Source organism: Ictalurus punctatus, chromosome 7 (genome assembly GCF_001660625.3).
Source record: "Ictalurus punctatus breed USDA103 chromosome 7, Coco_2.0, whole genome shotgun sequence".
Lineage (NCBI taxonomy): Eukaryota > Metazoa > Chordata > Actinopteri > Siluriformes > Ictaluridae > Ictalurus > Ictalurus punctatus.
The window spans coordinates 6,429,847-6,447,906 of NC_030422.2; the positions used below are offsets into that span (position 1 = coordinate 6,429,847).

At 39.1% G+C, this 18,060-nt stretch overlaps 1 protein-coding gene across 2 annotated transcripts; it reads right to left on the reverse strand.

Moving 5' to 3' along the window:
* Positions 1 to 8,842: 8,842 nt before the first annotated feature.
* tmem236 (transmembrane protein 236) lies at positions 8,843 to 16,062 on the reverse strand. 2 transcript variants are annotated; one of them, XM_017471263.3, is made up of 4 exons: positions 14,713 to 16,062; positions 13,817 to 13,889; positions 11,242 to 11,365; positions 8,843 to 10,075 (listed from the first exon to the last, which is right to left on the reverse strand). In XM_017471263.3, exons 1-4 carry the CDS (start codon positions 14,964 to 14,966, stop codon positions 9,489 to 9,491), a joined length of 1,038 nt encoding a protein of 345 aa, XP_017326752.1. In that variant the 5' UTR covers positions 14,967 to 16,062; the 3' UTR covers positions 8,843 to 9,488. The 2 variants fall into 2 exon arrangements, with proteins under 2 accessions (XP_017326752.1, XP_017326750.1); XM_017471261.3 differs by having other exon boundaries at positions 8,843 to 10,078.
* Positions 16,063 to 18,060: the final 1,998 nt, after the last annotated feature.

The following is an 18,060-nucleotide window of genomic DNA, read 5'->3' on the forward strand; positions in this document are numbered from 1 at the left end:
TAGTTTTATTATGAAAACAATTGTTTATTATTAGTGTTATTGTTAAAATTGTTATTACATTAATATTATTATAATTGCTATTACAGTAAAACAGTTTGCAGATGATGGTAAATGCACCACAGAATCAATAGCTAATAATAAGAATCTAATTATGCAAATACATTGACAGGTGCTTTGACTTTTTAAATGCCTGTGCCTTTTTAAAATCTTTCAATAGATCTTTTTGCTGGATTAAGAGGGCACAAGATAAATTTTCCTCAAACAACTCTAACTGCAGACAGCATGACTGAGATCTACAGAACCATTTCTGTTGTAAGATATATTGCAAAGATTGCAAGAGGGAAAGTGAGTGGACCAGAAATGTGTGTGAACCATAATAGGTAATCAAGCGTCAACAACATACAGACAGTCAAAAACAGACCTGTATAGCATAATTCAAATGTTTTAGTCACTCAATGTTACTTTAGTTGGTGTTATTCATTTTGTAATAATGCCCCACCAAAATCTATGATGATGAGCCTCTATTGATAATTATTAAATAGTCTACCATTTAGTCAGTCACATACATACACTCCAATGTAAGTTTAATTCCAGGCATGGCTTGTACACATGCCAAAATCACATCTCCACTTTTATGATTGCTCCCCTCAACCCCCACCACACACATACACATATCTGTCTGTAAACCTCTTAGAGCATGGCGTGTCAGTGTAAAGCCGTGCTCTGTAATACACAGTGGACAGAGCATGGTCGTGCACATGTCACCTTAAAAATACCAGCCAGAAAAATGGTCTATAAGCTTCATGCTGTCTGTTCATACAGCCTGGAAATAAAGGCTTGTACCTAAGACCTAAAGCCTAAGACCTGTACCTGAACAAAATATTTCTACAGATTTTTATGATCTAATATGTTGCACTCTGGTTACATAATATATTTAATTGTCTAGCTAGAGTCCTAGGAGGTTGAGGTGAATTTAATGGGTGTCATTTGTTCATTAGCATAGTTAACATTATTTAAACTAGCTGGCTAGCTGCTAAGGAGCTACTCTATTTATGTCCTATGTGATGAGGCTAAACTCCCTGTAGACTTGCTTAAAGTTGTAATAGAATAAAAAAAATGACTAAATGAGCTGAATAATATAATATAATATAATATAATATAATTTAATAGTACTTATTAAGTACATATTTTAATGGAACATTTAGCATTTAGCTATTAGCAATGAGACTGCCAAACTAAATACTCAAAAAGGAGTACATACATTGCCCATCACTAATATTTGCACCCTCAGTAAATATGGCCAAAGAAGGCTGTGAAAAATTTGTCTTTAATTGTTTACACTTTTGATATTTTGTTTAAAAAAATTCACAAAAATACTCTGCTCTCACAGATATCAAACAATTGCAAACACAGCACAGGTTTATAAAAAATATATATATATTTGTTTTTTGGCCACTCGAACCATCCTCTTCACAGTGCGTTGAGACGATATAGACACGTGTCCACTTCCAGGTTGATTCATAACATTTCCAGTTGACTGGAATGCCATAATTATTGCCCTGGTGGTGGAAAAGGGCAATTTCAATGCTTGTACTATTTTCTTATAGCCACTTCCCATTTTGTGAAGCTCAACAACCTTTTGCCACACATCACAGCTATATTCCTTGGTCGTACCCATTGTTCTGAATGACTAAGGGAATTTGGCCTATGTGTTACCTCATATTTATACCCCTGTGAAACACGAAGTCATGGTTGAACAATTTCCTGCTGCTAGTCACCTACTAAAAAATATATATATATATCAATGGGAATATATTTTTCTCATATGAATTCATAGGGGTGCCAATAATTGTTTCACACCTATATTTAACAAATATATATATATATATATATATATATTTTTGGATAAACCTGTGTTGTGTTTGCAATTGTTTTAGATCCATGAGAGCAGAGTATTTTTGTGATTTTTTTTAATCAAAACATCAGAAGTTTAAACAATAAAGTCACAGCCGTCTTTGCTCATATTTACCAAGGGTGCCAATATTAGTGGAGGGCACTGTACATACTCAGCAAAGAAAAAGAAAAAAAAAAAGAAAAAAGGAATGGTGAAGCTTTTTTCATTTATCTGTAATATGGCGTATCCACACGCCAAAAATAGGTCTTAATGTAAGCATGTCCTTCACCTGGTGCTCTGTGTAGCTTGGCATACTGGTGTAGAGAGAGAGAGAGAGAGAGAGAGAGAGAGAGAGAGAGAGAGAGAGAGAGAGAGAGAGAGAATCACTTCCCAGAGCGAAAGTGGGAAAGTCATCCTGCAGTAGTACAGTGAGTGGCTAGACAGCCAGACAAACACTTAATATAATTCAGCTTTGCTTAGTGCCAACAAAAGAGTGAGTGTGGGAAAGGAGAGTGTTATATGAGGGCCAATGAACTGAACCTTGAAGTGAGAATAGAAGCCTGTTTTCTTCACTTTGGTTAATTGCTGAAGACTGCAATGTGAAATGTTTTCCAGGTGTAGAGTGTATGTATGTCTGGAGGGGAATTATCCACTGGTAATGTTTTTCCTCTCCTCACTGCTGAGCCATCTAACGCTTTTACAGTCAAGGTTCTTTTGAGTGGAATATTAAGCATTTTAGCTGTTTCTTCATGCATGATCCTCCCTACCTCCCCAGAGTCAATGAGCACAGAAAATAATTGTTCTGTGACCAATATGATAACATTCCTGGCAGCGTTTATTCTTCCAATTTCTATCGTTGGTGTTACATGTTACCTGGTTATATGTTGACCCTTTTGGCCACACATAACCTCAAAAACATCCTGTTACCATAGGATAGACACATTCCACCTCATCTACAGCAGTCATTTTCTTCAGGTAGAAAAGTGTGTGGTCGTGTGAGAGAGAGAGTCATCACAACCTGCAAGTGCTGGTTCATTCCATCTGCTAGCCACTGCGAGCATGTGAAAGGGTCATGCTTAATCTGCAGTTGACTGTTTTCTGTGTTAAGAGTCTCTCACCTGCATCCTTTCTTGCAATAGGAAGATCAGAAAACTTCCCAGAACTTTGAATGTATTTCTGGTCGAATAAGCCATAGGATGAAACAATTTACCCCCAGGTTAGCAAACAAGTTTGATTTACTCAGATGTAACCCAGATGTTGGGGGAGTTGAAGCTGAATGGAGGCCCTCTGGTGGCATGGTGGTGAACTGTCCGAAAGAGATGTGTTGTGTAGAGTTTTGGCAGGAAACTGACTCTGAGACGGACCCTCAATATTATTTAACATTTACATCTATTGCCTTTTATTGGCTTAAAGTCTTCCTAAATTAAAAGTGATTTTTTTTTACTCTGTAATGGTGATCTAAATGTTGAAAGTATTGTATTCTTCAAAAAAAAAAAGAAAAAAAGAAAAGAAATCAAGTAAAAGTACTATGGATTACTTATACTCAAAAACATACTGTTTCGGTGAACCATGTACTCAAGTACTGTAATGAGAACACATGTAGTTCGTTGCTTTCCACCCCAGCTTAAGTGTTAGTCAAGCACTATTAATATTTTTTTTTCCTTTTTAGCGGTTCTCTATGTCAGTGGTTTTCAAAGTTGGGGCCGGGGCGCCCGGGGGGCCTCAACAATTTGGTCCGAGCCACCAAGCCCATCCCTCCCACTAGTATGTTTTCTCTTTCTTACTCTCAGACAACAACACACACACACACACACACACACACACACACACACACACACACACAATCAATTCCTAATGTAATGTAAAGATGTAAGATGTAATTATTAATAATAAAAAAGGGGGATATATTCAGAAGTCTGTATTTTTAATGTGTTTTAAAGATATCTTGCAAAAGGGGGGCTGCGGTCAAATGTTAATGCCATTTGGGGGGCCTTGCCCTGGAAAAGTTTGGGAACCCCTGCTCTATGGTACTATCTACCCAGACAGCACATACACATCTGGCCAACATCAGCACACTGTGCACCAATTACAGGTTGTTTGCGAATTGATTAGACATCAATACAATGTCATTTAGGGTCACAGGTAATGGATGTACTTACTATTCTTCTTTCTGTGTTACTGGCTAAATAAAGACTCATGTGCAAGCTGACGTGCTGAAAACGTGCAATAAAGGTGTTTCATTAGACATGTACAAAAATTGTGTCATTTACAGAGGACAAGAGGTGCATGACTATTTTCTTTATTTTGTCACATCAAAGGCACTTCAGTGTCATCTTTATTTGTTCCTAATTATTCTTGATGTGCTTTGTATCTTAAAATAGATGTTCTTGATGAATTTACAAGCCTTTTGGCTTTCCATATCACAGACTGCCTGACACATCTACAAGGGTCCAAGAAGCCAAAATGATGTGGCAAAAAAAAAAAAAAAAAAAAAAAAAAAAAAAAACACCCCTTATTATGCCCAGTTTGTCTTCCGCAGTACCATGCACATCTACAAATTTCAAAACTAATTGTAATGTGGTGCACTTATAACAACAGAGTGTGTTGAGAAACAACTTGTTGCTGAGGTTCATTCACGAACTTGCACAAATAATTTCGAGTAGACCATGCAGGTATTAAAAAAAATTATTATTATTATTTAAAATTTTTTGGATGAGTTAGCGAGCGCACTGGGGCTCTGAGTGGAACTTCTGAATGGGTTCAACCTTAGCGACTAAGGTTGCTGTCTTAATTAATCACAAAGACATAAACTATTTTTAATGGAATTGAGTGCTTGCAATGCACAGGAGGATTCAGCCAAACAGGTCACTGACTCACTTCTGTGTCTTATACTGCAGTTTAGCAGGATGTTGCTGAAACTATAAAAATATGGAAGCATATATCCTTGTAGCAGATCGATTCTGCTATAGATAGATGGCAGGGGCTCGGCTGGTCAAATCAGGAAGAGTCACGCACCCTGAACATCGACCCTGAACATCTGACCCTGTATTAACAGATTGGTTTTTTCATTCACAAAAAAATTCTCATTTCAGCCAAATGAACAATGTTTGAATACAGCTTTGAAAAAAAATGCAGTATGACATTCTCAATATCTCTAAATCTACAACAATCATATGTTGACTTTTCTTCATTTATTATGATATGATGTTACACTGCTAAGGAAACCTACACGGGTTCAATCGCCAACATAGGTCATACTAAGCACGTTTTACTTACATAGGTGGACTGTACTCTCCGCCAGTGTCCCAGACCACAGCAAAGCATCAAGAGCACATCCAGAGGTCAAGATGAGACAACATCCCAAGCGAAGCACCGGTTACTTCACAGCTCCCATAGAGCGGTTCATTTCCCAAAGGGGAGACGCATTAGATTTGTGCTGTCCATGTAGAGAGTGTTGTCCATATAGACTCCACTCGTATCTGTAGCACACAGACAAGAGCAGAGAAACTCCAACCTACCTCTGGTGGATGAGTTGAACCAAAAGATTGAGGGTTACATTCATAAACACAGATTTAGATTTGCTCTGGCTTGAGATTCCACAGGCACAAGCTTCAGGTGTGTGTGTGTCTCATCCTTGTGATCATCCCTCTAATGATACCTCTAATGTGAGTCTGCTTTATTTATTTACACACACACACACACACACACACACACACACACACACACACACACACACACACACACACACACGCACACACTAGTTAAAGGATTGATTCACAGCAGCGTAAATGTCATTTTCCCATCTGACTTTCCCTGCGTCAGTCTCTCCCTCCGACTCCAGCCAATGAGAGAAGAGAGCAGCACCGCGTCTCTGTGAGCATCTCTGTCTCCAGTCCGTTTAGGCAGAGGCTTGAGCTAACACTCCCTCCCTTTCTCTCTTTCTCTCTACTTTTTCTTGCCAGTCCTTTACCTCAACAACTCCTCACAAATGTACCTCCCCAGATCTCTCTCTCTCTCTCTCTCTCTCTCTCTCTCTCTCTCTCTGCCTTATTCTCCCTACAGAAATTCCTTTACAACTTCTCATTATTATCTCTCCCCAGAGCCCTCTCTCTCTCTCCCTCTCTCTCTCTCAATCTCTCGCTCTCTGTCTCTTTCTATCTCTCATTCCGTTCCCCCAATCACCTGAGACCCACACAACTGTATTGTGGCTTGCAGCTGCATATTTTTTCTCAGTTTTTGCTGTCCATCCATGTTGCTAAACAACATGCCGGAGTAAGAAGCGCATGAGACCTGCTGCCTGAATTCAAATGTGTCTCAGCAGCATTACAGGTCTCCCCTCCTCTCCTGTTAGCCAATCAGAACCTACACTCTCTCCTCATCATTCTCATTTGATCAGATTATTTTATCTGTCTACTGAATCAGCATATCTTTTCCTTCTCTCTGTCTTCTCTCTCTCTCGGATTTCGATTACTCACTTGAAGAACGAGAGCATGCATAATTTAATCTACTGCATCCATTTAAATGGAATAAATACGAATTACAGATCTTTTCATACAGCCAGAGGAGGCACTTGAATAGTTCCACCCTGGCTGGTTTATTGTTTCATCTTATAGCATCAAATATTTTAATTATTCATCATAGCTACTAGTTAACAACCTGAGGAATGTGATGTCTTGTTTACTCTGATAACACATACTGGTACTTGTTTAGTCTTTTTGGTGACATTCGTTGCAGGGCTGCAACTAACAATTATTTTGAAAATGGAGTAATTATTTTTTTTATTTCTATTACTCTGTTAGATGGATAATTAGAATAATATTTGACTATATTTACAGTATTTTAAACTATTAATACTGCTACTCTTAATTAAGCCATAAATTCCTTGGGGGGGGGGGGGGGGACAACTTGATGTCTAGACACTATTGGCTCGAATTTAGCCTATTACCCAAAAACATTTAAAATTCAACTTAGAAGCCAATACTCACATCTACCTCTGAGACCAGTTGGAGATAGAAAAAATACACCAGCCGTGAGTGAGAAGAAGCAAGGGTCCAGCTTTATTGTTTCATTCCACCACACGAGATCCACACCGATGAGAATTCTCAGAAGTGATCCCACTACCCTGAGCTTAAGCTCCAGTATTTATACTGTATTTACACACTAGATAACCCATAGGTTTCCAGAAAAGGCCTATTTCACTTACCCATAGAATTGAAACCAGGGGTTTTACTTTACACATAAAATCAGAACCCAGGCATTTCCAACAACCCAGGAAACAAAAACCCAGGGTTTCTAGTTACCTAGGTTGTCAAAAACCAAGATTCCCATTTACCTAGGTTTTCAAAAACCAGGATTCTCTTTTACCTAGGTTTTCAAAAACCAGGATTCTCTTTTACCTAGGTTTTCAAAAACCAGGATTCCTATTTCCCTAGGTTAAAAAAATGACGTAAGCAAGACGACTAAACAACCGGGAGGGACCTTGGTCTTATCGTTATCTCGAGGGGGGGGCAGCCACCCTTATAACTGGCTTTCTTCATGGTTCTCTAAAAATTAAGGCTTTCCTTGCGAGACGAGAATCTTCACCATCTGAATCATGAGTAAGTTATATTTTCCTTTTTTTCCTGTATTTCTCGTTTATAATTTATTTTCATATTTGCACTATGTTTCTTAGTTTATATATATTTATACTACTTGAAAAGTGGTTTACTGTACTTCCAACTTCTTAATATCATTACAGTTCTACTGTCCTGCATATGCTACTATTCTGTTTTTTATAGAGTTTCTCTATCACTATAAGATATTATTAAAGTTATTCATGTGTGTTTATGTATGTTGTGTCTACTTGCCCGCCCTTGACTGCACGAGTGTGTGTGTGTGTGTTTTAGGCCTCAGCTCGTACACTTCTTTTTGACTTTTTTTTTGACTATTACTGCTCTTAAATTGCTCGTAATTCCAATCTGTCAATGTCCGCCTAATCCCGCTTCTACGTGTCTAGGTGCCCGTTTTTCCTTCTTCTCCCTTATGTTTATTTTATGACATTTTTTATCCACAACAACACACAACATTTATTATAACATATACTGTATATTGTGTATGGTAAGAAATGCAACACGACTTCCCACCACCACTGCATAATGCACAAGCTTCATGGCATGAGTTATGTTTTGGAAGTGAGAAAACATTTATCACATAAACTAACCATACATGAGACAATGTTTTCTGACAGAACAGGAACGATAAAAATGATAAATAAGAACTTAAATGTGCGATAGATCTATAAACCCAAAACGCTTGGACAACTAATAAAATAAAATAAAATGCATGTCTGTTAATAAACATGATTCAAGCAAATTCAGTGCACCTCTACTTTGTCTCACAATCCCACAAACAAATGATTACAGATCAAAATATTATTCCCATAAAGATATGTCATGGGGTCAACAGCATAGTGTAATGTAAAGCGGTTTTTATATATATATATATATATATATATATATATATATATATATATATATATATATATATATATATTTTAGAGGACTTTGGTCATAATGTTTCATCTGTTATAACATGCGTCACCATGTCCATCACTTTACTTATACAAAAAACATACATTTGGTAGTTGCACAAGTATTTACCCCCCCACCCCCTTGATTGCAATTACAACTTCAAGTCTTCAGGGATATGTCTCTATCAGCTTTGCACATTCGATATGAATTTTGTCCATTCCTTTTGTTCGACATTGTTTGATGACAGGTAAACAGCAATTTTCTCGATCGGATTGAACTGTTATGTGTCCCACGGAAGCAGGGTTATAAATACTTATATGATCTCACAGTTTATTATATATTTTTTTACCTGTAAATAATTTTGCAACTTTATTGAGAATTATATTGGCCAGCACACTCACACTCCCCTCCCCACCCAAAGCAACCCACCCCACCCCATTCAATATTCCAAAAGTATTTTGTGCAGATCCACGACATATAATAACAGATGAAGTTGATTTGAGTTCCAGATTGCAGCATTACAAAAATGTGGGGAAGCTCAATGGGGGTGAATACTTATGCCAGGCAATGTATGAAGTTTAAATTCAATAAAGGAATGTTGGGTGGAAGCTAATGGCTTGCTACATCCCAGTTCTCTTTATTTCTATTAATATTCCAACTATCTTTCTCTGCTTAGGCAGAGTAGTCCCAGAGAAAGTAAACGTGACGAGGCTATTAGAACTGTGTTAGTTGTACAGGTTGTAAGATGAATGAAACTTCATGTGTGTTGGATGGTCTGACTGAAAATCACTTACATTACTGCTAACAATAGAATGCCTTATAGCACCTGTAAAACACTTTTCCCATATACATTTTCAATAAGAAATTAGCCACCCCAAACTTTCAGAAATAAACCAGGGGAGGCATATTTTCAAAAAAAAAAGAAAGAAGAAGAAGCAGCTATGTGGACTCCTATTATTAGTTTGTCTTCTCTGAAGTAACATCAGTGAAAAAAGAGTGTGTTCAATGCTACTAGTAGTTGTTAATATCCACCCCATACATTTCTTTACCCAAAGCGGTAACCAGTAGCTTCCCCTCCAGAGGTCTCAGAACAAGCTTCCTCTGTTGAACACCTTCAGTTTTGTCAGGAAGTGAAAGTAAAGAAAAGTCAGACATGTGAGCAGATTTTTCATGATGTAGAGTATCGGAGTCACATAACCAAAGATAGTTACCAGGCAGATGCGTAAAACCAGGAAGGGCAGATCCTGTGCTATGACTCCTAAAGATGCTAGCATTGGATTGTTAGGAGTTACAACCACACGCAGAATGGAGAAAAAGCTTAGGATGTAGATAGGAAAGGCCCAGTTTGAGTTGTAGACCTCCTGAACCCCAGCCACTCTGATCATCTCCACTGTATCCAGCCAGAACACAAATGTCTCCAGGAAGAGCTCAGCGCGAGGGTCTCGAACCCAGAGGAAGCTAAGAGAGCCTGAGTCAGAGTGGGAGGAGTACACGTAGGCCATAGTGGAAGAACGTGCAATGCCATTCATGTCTGCCCAATGTCCTGATGGTAATGTACTCGTGACTTCTGACCTCGGCTCCGAGCCATTTGCACCTCTGTTACTCTGCATGTGTGATGACACCGTGGACACCTGCTCCAGAACAGGCCCAGGACCCTCAAAGTCCAGACTATCTGCTTCATGAGAAAAAAACACTTTTTAAAATCAATTCATTTCATTTAAACCCATTAATAGCAATTAGTTAGTAAATCAGCAGTCATTTAAATTTCAAGAGCATACACTCACTGGGCACTTTTAATAGGGTTATGGAGCCTATCCCAGGAGACATAAAGCACAAGGTAGGGGACACTCAGGACGGGGTGCCAACCCATCGCAGGGCACACTCACACACATTCACGCCAATCAGCCTACCATGCATATCTTTGGACTGGGGGAGGAAACCAGAGGAAACCCCCGAAAGGAATCGAACCCTCAACAATGGAGGTATGAGGTGAACGTGTTAACCACTAAGTCACCATGCCCCCTAGTTTGCAGGCAATTCTTAAAAACTGTTTATATACACACACCGCCCACTTTATTAGGAATAGCTGTACACCTGCTCATTCATGCAATTATAAAATCAGCCAATCATGTAGCAGCAGCACAGTGCATAATAAACATGCAGATATAGGTCAATTGCTTCAGTAAATGTTCACATCAAACATCAGACTGTGGAAGAAAAACATGATCTCAATGATTTTGACCATGGTGTGCTTGTTGGTGTCAGTTTGAGTACTTAAGAAAACTCTGAGCTGGAATTTTCATGTACAAAGGTCTATAGAGATCACACAGAATAATGGGAACCGTTTTTCCCATTTCCCATTTTTCCCGTTTTTCCGCTTCTCAGAACATATAACATGCCAAATCTTGAGGTGAATGGGCTACAAAAGCCAAAGAAAGAACGTTCCACTCCTGCCAGCCAAGAACAGGAATCTGACACTGAGACAGCACAGGTTCACAGACACTGGACATTAAACATCGAAGAAAAAATATTGCTGCTCAGTTTTGTAGTCTCAGGTCACATTTTCCACACCCCCATGTACAGCTCTTGACCTATATCTGCATGATTTGCATTGTGCTCCTGCTGATTGCATAATTACATCCATAAGGAGGTATACCAGTGTTCCTATTAAAGTGGACATTGACTGTATAAAAACATTTTTAGTATATATTGAATTATCTCTCAATTCTAACCTACTGTATAATGTTGATATGTTTGTCTACAGTTGAAAATTATTTGAAGACTTATACGTCTATAAATACGGTATTTTTTCAGATCAATACATTCACTAAGACATACCTTGTCCTCTCAGGCTATATGGACGAATTCTTTCTACAATGTCCACGCAGATAAGGGCAAAGAGAACCAGTGAGACAGGAAGCTCACTAAAGTGGTCATATAAAACTCCCATGTCCAACTGAACCTGCGAAGATATACAGATGAGTCAGGATAGCTCTTCAACACTACCTGTGAGAAATCCTGAAAAATAACTGTCAATTTGTCATATCCGCTAAATTATTTAAGTAAATAAATATACAGTATCTCACAAAAGTGAGTACACCCCTCACATTTTTGTAAATATTTGATTATATCTTTTCATGTGACAACACTAAAGAAATGACACTTTGCTACAATGTAAAGTAGTGAGTGTACAGCTTGTGTAACAGTGTAAATTTGCTGTCCCCTCAAAATAACTCAACACACAGCCATTAATGTCTAAACCACTGGCAACAAAAGTGAGTACACCCCTAAGTGAAAATGTCCAAATTGGGCCCAATTAGCTATCCCCCAACCCGGTATCATGTGACTTGTTAGTGTTACAAGGTCTCAGGTGTGAATGGGGAACAGGTGTGTTAAATTTGGTGTCATCGCTCTCACACTCCCTCATACTGGTCACTGGAAGTTCAACATGGCACCTCATGGCAAAGAACTCTCTGAGGATCTGAAAAAAAGAATTGTTGCTCTACATAAAGATGGCCTAGGCTATAAGAAGATTGCCAAGACCCTGACACTGAGCTGCAGTGCAGTGGCCAAGACCATACAACAATTTAACAGGACAGGTTCCACTCAGAACAGGCCTCGCCATAGTCAACCAAAGAAGTTGAGTCCACGTGCTCAGCATCATATCCAGAGGTTGTGTTTGGGAAATAGACGTATGAGTGCTGCCAGCATTGCTGCAGAGGTTGAAGGGGTGGGGGGTCAGCCTGTCAGTGCTTAGACCATACACCGCACAGTGCATCAAACTGGTCTGCATGGTTGTCGTCCCAGAAGGAAGCCTCTTCTAAAGATGATGCACAAGAAAGCCCGCAAACAGTTTGCTGAAGACAAGCAGACTAGGGGCATGGATTACTGGAACCATGTCCTGTGGTCTGATGAGACCAAGATAAACTTATTTGGTTCAGATGGTGTCAAGCGTGTGTGGCGGCAACCAGGTGAGGAGTACAAAGACAAGTGTGTCTTGCCTAGGGTCAAGCATGGTGGTGGGAGTGTCATGGTCTGGGGCTGCATGAGTGCTGCCGGAACTGGGGAGCTACAGTTCATTCAGGGAACCATGAATGCCAACATGTACTGTGACATACTAAAGCAGAGCATGATCAGTATGCAGTATTCCAGCATGATAACGACCCCAAACACACCTCCAAGACGACCACTGCCTTGCTAAAGAAGCTGAGGGTGCAGGTGATGGACTGGCCAAGCATGTCTCCAGACCTAAACCCTATTGAGCATCTGTGGGGTATCCTCAAATGGAAGGTGGAGGAGCACAAGGTCTCTAACATCCACCAGCTCCGTGATGTTGTCATGGAGGAGTGGAAGAGGACTCCAGTGGCAACCTGTGAAGCTCTGGTGAACTCCATGCCCAAGAGGGTTAAGGCAGTGCTGGAAAAGAATGGTGGCCACACAAAATATTGACACTTTGGGCCCAATTTGGACATTTTCACACATTTCAGGTGTACTCACTTTTGTTGCCAGCGGTTTAGACATTAATGGCTGTGTGTTGAGTTATTTTGAGGGGACAGCAAATTTACACTGTTATACAAGCTGTACACTCACTACTTTACATTGTAGCAAAGTGTCATTTCTTCAGTGTTGTCACATGAAAAGATATAATCAAATATTTACAAAAATGTGAGGGGTGTACTCACTTTTGTGAGATACTGTATGTACCTATTGTACTGCGGGATATATAAGGATATATTTCATCAAGGAAGTTGTTAAGCTTGTCAGCCACATACTCGTAACCTAGAACAATCCTAAACAAAGCTTTTACAAAGTTGGTTGTAATAGAAAACCATTAACATTCCACAGGTGCAGCGCAAGTTAATGATAAAACTGTTGTTTTTAGTGTGGCTCACTGAATGCCTTTCATTCAGAACTCTACAAGAAATAACTTGTACTGAAAAAGCATCACACCGAAACTCAAATCAAACAACTTAATTCTAATATCAACTAGCTATAAGTACAGACGTATAATTTCTTACTATTATTTGGAGTATGCCAAAGACAAGACAAGGTTTGTCATGTCAGTGCATTAGGACTTCAACATACAGTTAGTTTTGGGCTAATTGTATTGTTTGCTACATTAGCTTTCTAGCCCCTGGGCAAAGCTAGAGAAGCAGAACTTGTCTTGACTTATTACCCACATTTAATGTAAGTAAAAAAAAACAAAACCTTAAGTGATAAAATGTAAGTGAAAAATTGTTTTACTTGAACAGTTCCCTCAAGAGGTTATTTTCAGGTGGGTTAGCTTTCAACACCAATTGTCACATGGTTTGTAAGGAAGTAAAGACCTGAGTAACATTTGAATTTGGTATCTGTCAACGTTGAAATGGTGAACGAGATGCTAAGTGGATGTACTATCTGATCATGATATTACCTTTGAGCTGGCAATGAGAATCGCAAAACATGGAAGCGTGCAGAGAAGTGCATGGGCGAGAGTCACAGGTCTCCTGTGAAAGCACAGATTTTGATGTCAACATGTTCAGTTTAATCAAGATACACATCTATGGTGCAGAAGATATGAACTCCTCAGATATGTCAAGCTATAGGCATTTCATTCTATGAAAACAGACATTATGGGTTTTGTACAGGCTAAACACCAAGAGATTATATCCTATATTTCATGTTTGACATTTTCTTTCTTTCTTTTTTTTTTTTTTTTTTTTAGAACATTACTTCTTGTACATGATCTTACATTTTTCAAAAATCCTACTTCTGTTAGGGTGGTATGATGGTGATGCAAATCCAGCGTCCTGGGTTAATTCAAAGCTTGGGTTACTGCCTATGTGAAGTTTCTCATGTTCTCACCGTGTCTATGTGGGTTTTCTCCCACCTCCCAACAAGATACTATTAGATAGACTGGCTAAATTAACCAAGAATGAGTGTGTGCATGGTGCTCTGCGATGGACTAGCATCTCACGGGATAGTCTATAGATTCACTTACCAGGATAAAGTGGCTACTCAAGATGAATGAATGATATGAATGAATTTATTTTAAAATACAAAACAAGTAGCAAAATTGGGTAAACATTCAGACTCCTTTTCCCAAGAAGACGATTTTTTTTCCCACTCTTATTTGCAATTACACCTCTATACCTCAAGCCATCAGGAGGATTCCTGCACTTGTAAAGAGATTCTCTGTGTATTTCTGCATTTGATTTTATTTCTAACATGTTTGCTGTTAGAAATTAAGATACACTGAAGGTAGTGAACAGAACATAAGGGTTAATGGTCACTGAAGGGTCATTATGTACAAATGCAAGACACACTTACCAGTTAGTAACTTCTTTAAAAATTCCCCTGGACTTCAGGATGAAGTACTTCAGTGGCACCCAGACAAACAGGGACACAGAGGTCACATAGGCTATGGATGCTGCCACCACCAACCAGTAAGCTGTAGTGTCGTTGACATTTACAAAGCTCATAAGCGACGCAAATCGCTCCAGAACCACGAACATAGGCACACACAGACATACAAACTCTAACACCTCATACAGGATGAGCTTGACTGTCCTTCCAGAAGGCATCCTGACTTCCTGACACTCCAGAAGTAATCAGCGAAAGTCGAGTCAGGTGCATCCACTACCCCCACGTCTAGTTCACACAGCTAACTGACTGCTGCTATGGACTCTGGACGCTGCTACTGCTTACACTGCATTTCCATTTTTATTGTCTTAACGATGAAGAAGTCACGCTTCTCTTTTTATGGAGGTCACAAATAATCCAGTAAAGTGGTCAAGTGAAAACTATACTCGGTGTAGTTTCGGTTTTGATGTGAGCATGAAATTGTGGAGAGGTGATGGATAGGTAAAATATCTCTTCTTATAGGTCGATATTCATTCATGCAGTTATCCAATCAGCTAATACTGTGGCATAATATCATAGAGATCAAGAGCTTCAGTTCATGTTCAAATCAAACATCTATCCATCTTCTATACCGCCTATCCTTCAGGGTCACCGGGAGCCTATCCCAGGGAGCATGGGGCACAAGGGGGGGTACATCCTGGACAGGGTGTCAGTCCATCACAGGGAACAATCACATACACACTCACACACCCATTCATACAGACACTTTACACACGACAATCAGCCTACCATGCATGTCTTTGGACTGGGGGAGGAAAGTGGAGTACCCAAAGGAAACCCCCGCAGCACAGGGAGAACATGCAAACTCCACAAACACAGGGCCCCAGGTGGACTCGAACCCCCGGCCCTGGAGGTGTGAGGCGAACGTGCTAACCACTAAGCCACTGTGCGCCCCCAAATTTGAGTGTTCCGGAAAATGATGGTCTCCTAGGATTTTCGCACACAACAGAACAGTGTGGGGGAAAAAATCCAGCAAGTGGCATTTTGTGGCCAAAAACATTTTGTTGATGAGACAGGGTAGAGGAGAATGACCAGACGGGTTTATGGTTTATATATGATGCTGCTGTGACATGATTGGCTGATTGGATAATTGCATGAATGAGCAGGAGTACAGCTGTTCCTAATAAAGTGACTAGCAGGCATGGTGGCTTAGTGGTTAGCACGTTCGCCTGGATTGCAATGGATTGGCACCTAGTCCAGGGTGGCCCCTGCCTTGTGCCTCATGCCCACTGGGATAGGGGGCGACCCAGTAAGGATAAGCAGTACAGAAAATGGATGCATGGATGGATGCAAACTTGAATCCAAGTATGCTTCAAAAAACAGATTTCCCTCTAGTGGAAGGAAAAATTATGACAAAAAAGTAAAGTCATGTTTACATATACAAATATTTTTTTTATGTTTTATCCTTCTCATATTGACTTGTAAAATTCAGGATCTTTAACACTTCACAAACTTTTTCCCCAGTCATGAGTACAAACTCACTGTATTATTATTATTATTCTTATTATTATTATTTATCTTCAACTGTCCAGTTTGCGTGAGCCTGTGCCCATGATAGACTCAGGCTTCAGTTTGTGGCTGACAGGACTGGAACCCAATGTGATCTTCTCCTGTTGTAGCCCATCCACCTCAACATTCGATGTTTTGTACATGCCGACATGCTTTTCTGCTCACCACAGGTGTAAAGTGTTGTTATATAACTTACATCTGTCTTGGCAGCTTGAACTATTATCCTCTGACCTCTCTTATCCACAAGGCGTTTCCACCCACAGAACTGTCGCTCATTCAATGTTTTGTTTTGCACCATTCTGTGTAAACTCTACATGCTGTTGTGTGTAAAATTCCCAGATCAGACATTTCTGAAATACTCAAACCAACAGCCGTGCCATGATCAAAATCACACATTTTCTTCATTCTGATGTTTCATGTCAAAAGTTGATACTGAAACTCTCGACCTGGATCTGCATGATTTTTTTAAATAATTTTTTTTTTTGCATTGCGCTGCTACCAAATGATTGGCTGATTAAATAACAGCATAAAACGTGCAGATGTTTATAATAAAGTGGACAGTGAGTGTAAATGCTACTATTAACATCTAAATGTGCATAATTATTTTTTAATATATAAACGGATATTTTATGACCATTTACAGTAAACGGTACATTTTATTTGCGATAGAGTTATATTCTAGGTAGAGGTTAGTTTCAATAGTCATACTTTTACTCAATGATCCGAGATCATTTCACACCCAACCAGAAGTAATAATCAATAGACCTAATGCTCATTTACTGCTTATTTTACTTTCAAACAAAAATGTTTAAGCGCATTAAACATTAACGTTAAGATAACGCTTCCCTTCTTATTATTATTTTTCACCGTAATAAGCCCCGAACACACCACAATGTATATTTGGGCTAATTTTATTGTGAATACTAATCATTCAGATGATTAAAATAGTACATAAACAACTAGATACATTTAACCGAACTGATACACCAAGAACCGTTAAAACATGGAAACATTCTCCCTGTGATAAAGTTTCTATCAGGATCACAGCTGTGTGTAAAAAGCAGTGGACCACCGTGGAACTGGCTCATTGTCCCCAGGTCGAGATCTTTGAACAACTCTTTAATATTTAGCTATTCCACCTACACATATGATACCAGGGCAAAGAGGATACGACCTCTGATCCTAATGAACTCGATTTCAGTCTACGCAAATCTTCCAAAATGATTAAAAATGTAGTGACGTTAGGGTGGACGACACTCATTCCCACATATACATGATACACAACTGGTTCTCGATGCAGGGGAATCGAGACGTCTCAAAACGTACGAGGACATTTATTATTTTTTTTTTTTTAGTGTTTTTGAAATCGTAAAATTCCCAGCGCCTAAATATCCGAACCTTTCCGTTAGCCGCTTTAGTCCGTTCGTGGTTAAAATGTTTAACAACTTGAGGTGAGCTCAAACTTGAGACTGTGAGTCAAAATCAAAAGTGCATAACATCGTCGAGTAATATTACTACATGCCTTTCACCGTGCTCTTTCATCATCAGAAGGAGCAACTGCTGTAACACAGGTTCTCATATTACACACACACACACACACACACACACACACACACACACATACGTGTGTGTATATATATATATATATATATATATATATATATATATATATATATATATATATATATATATATATATATATATATATATATATATATAAAATATACACATATATATATATATATA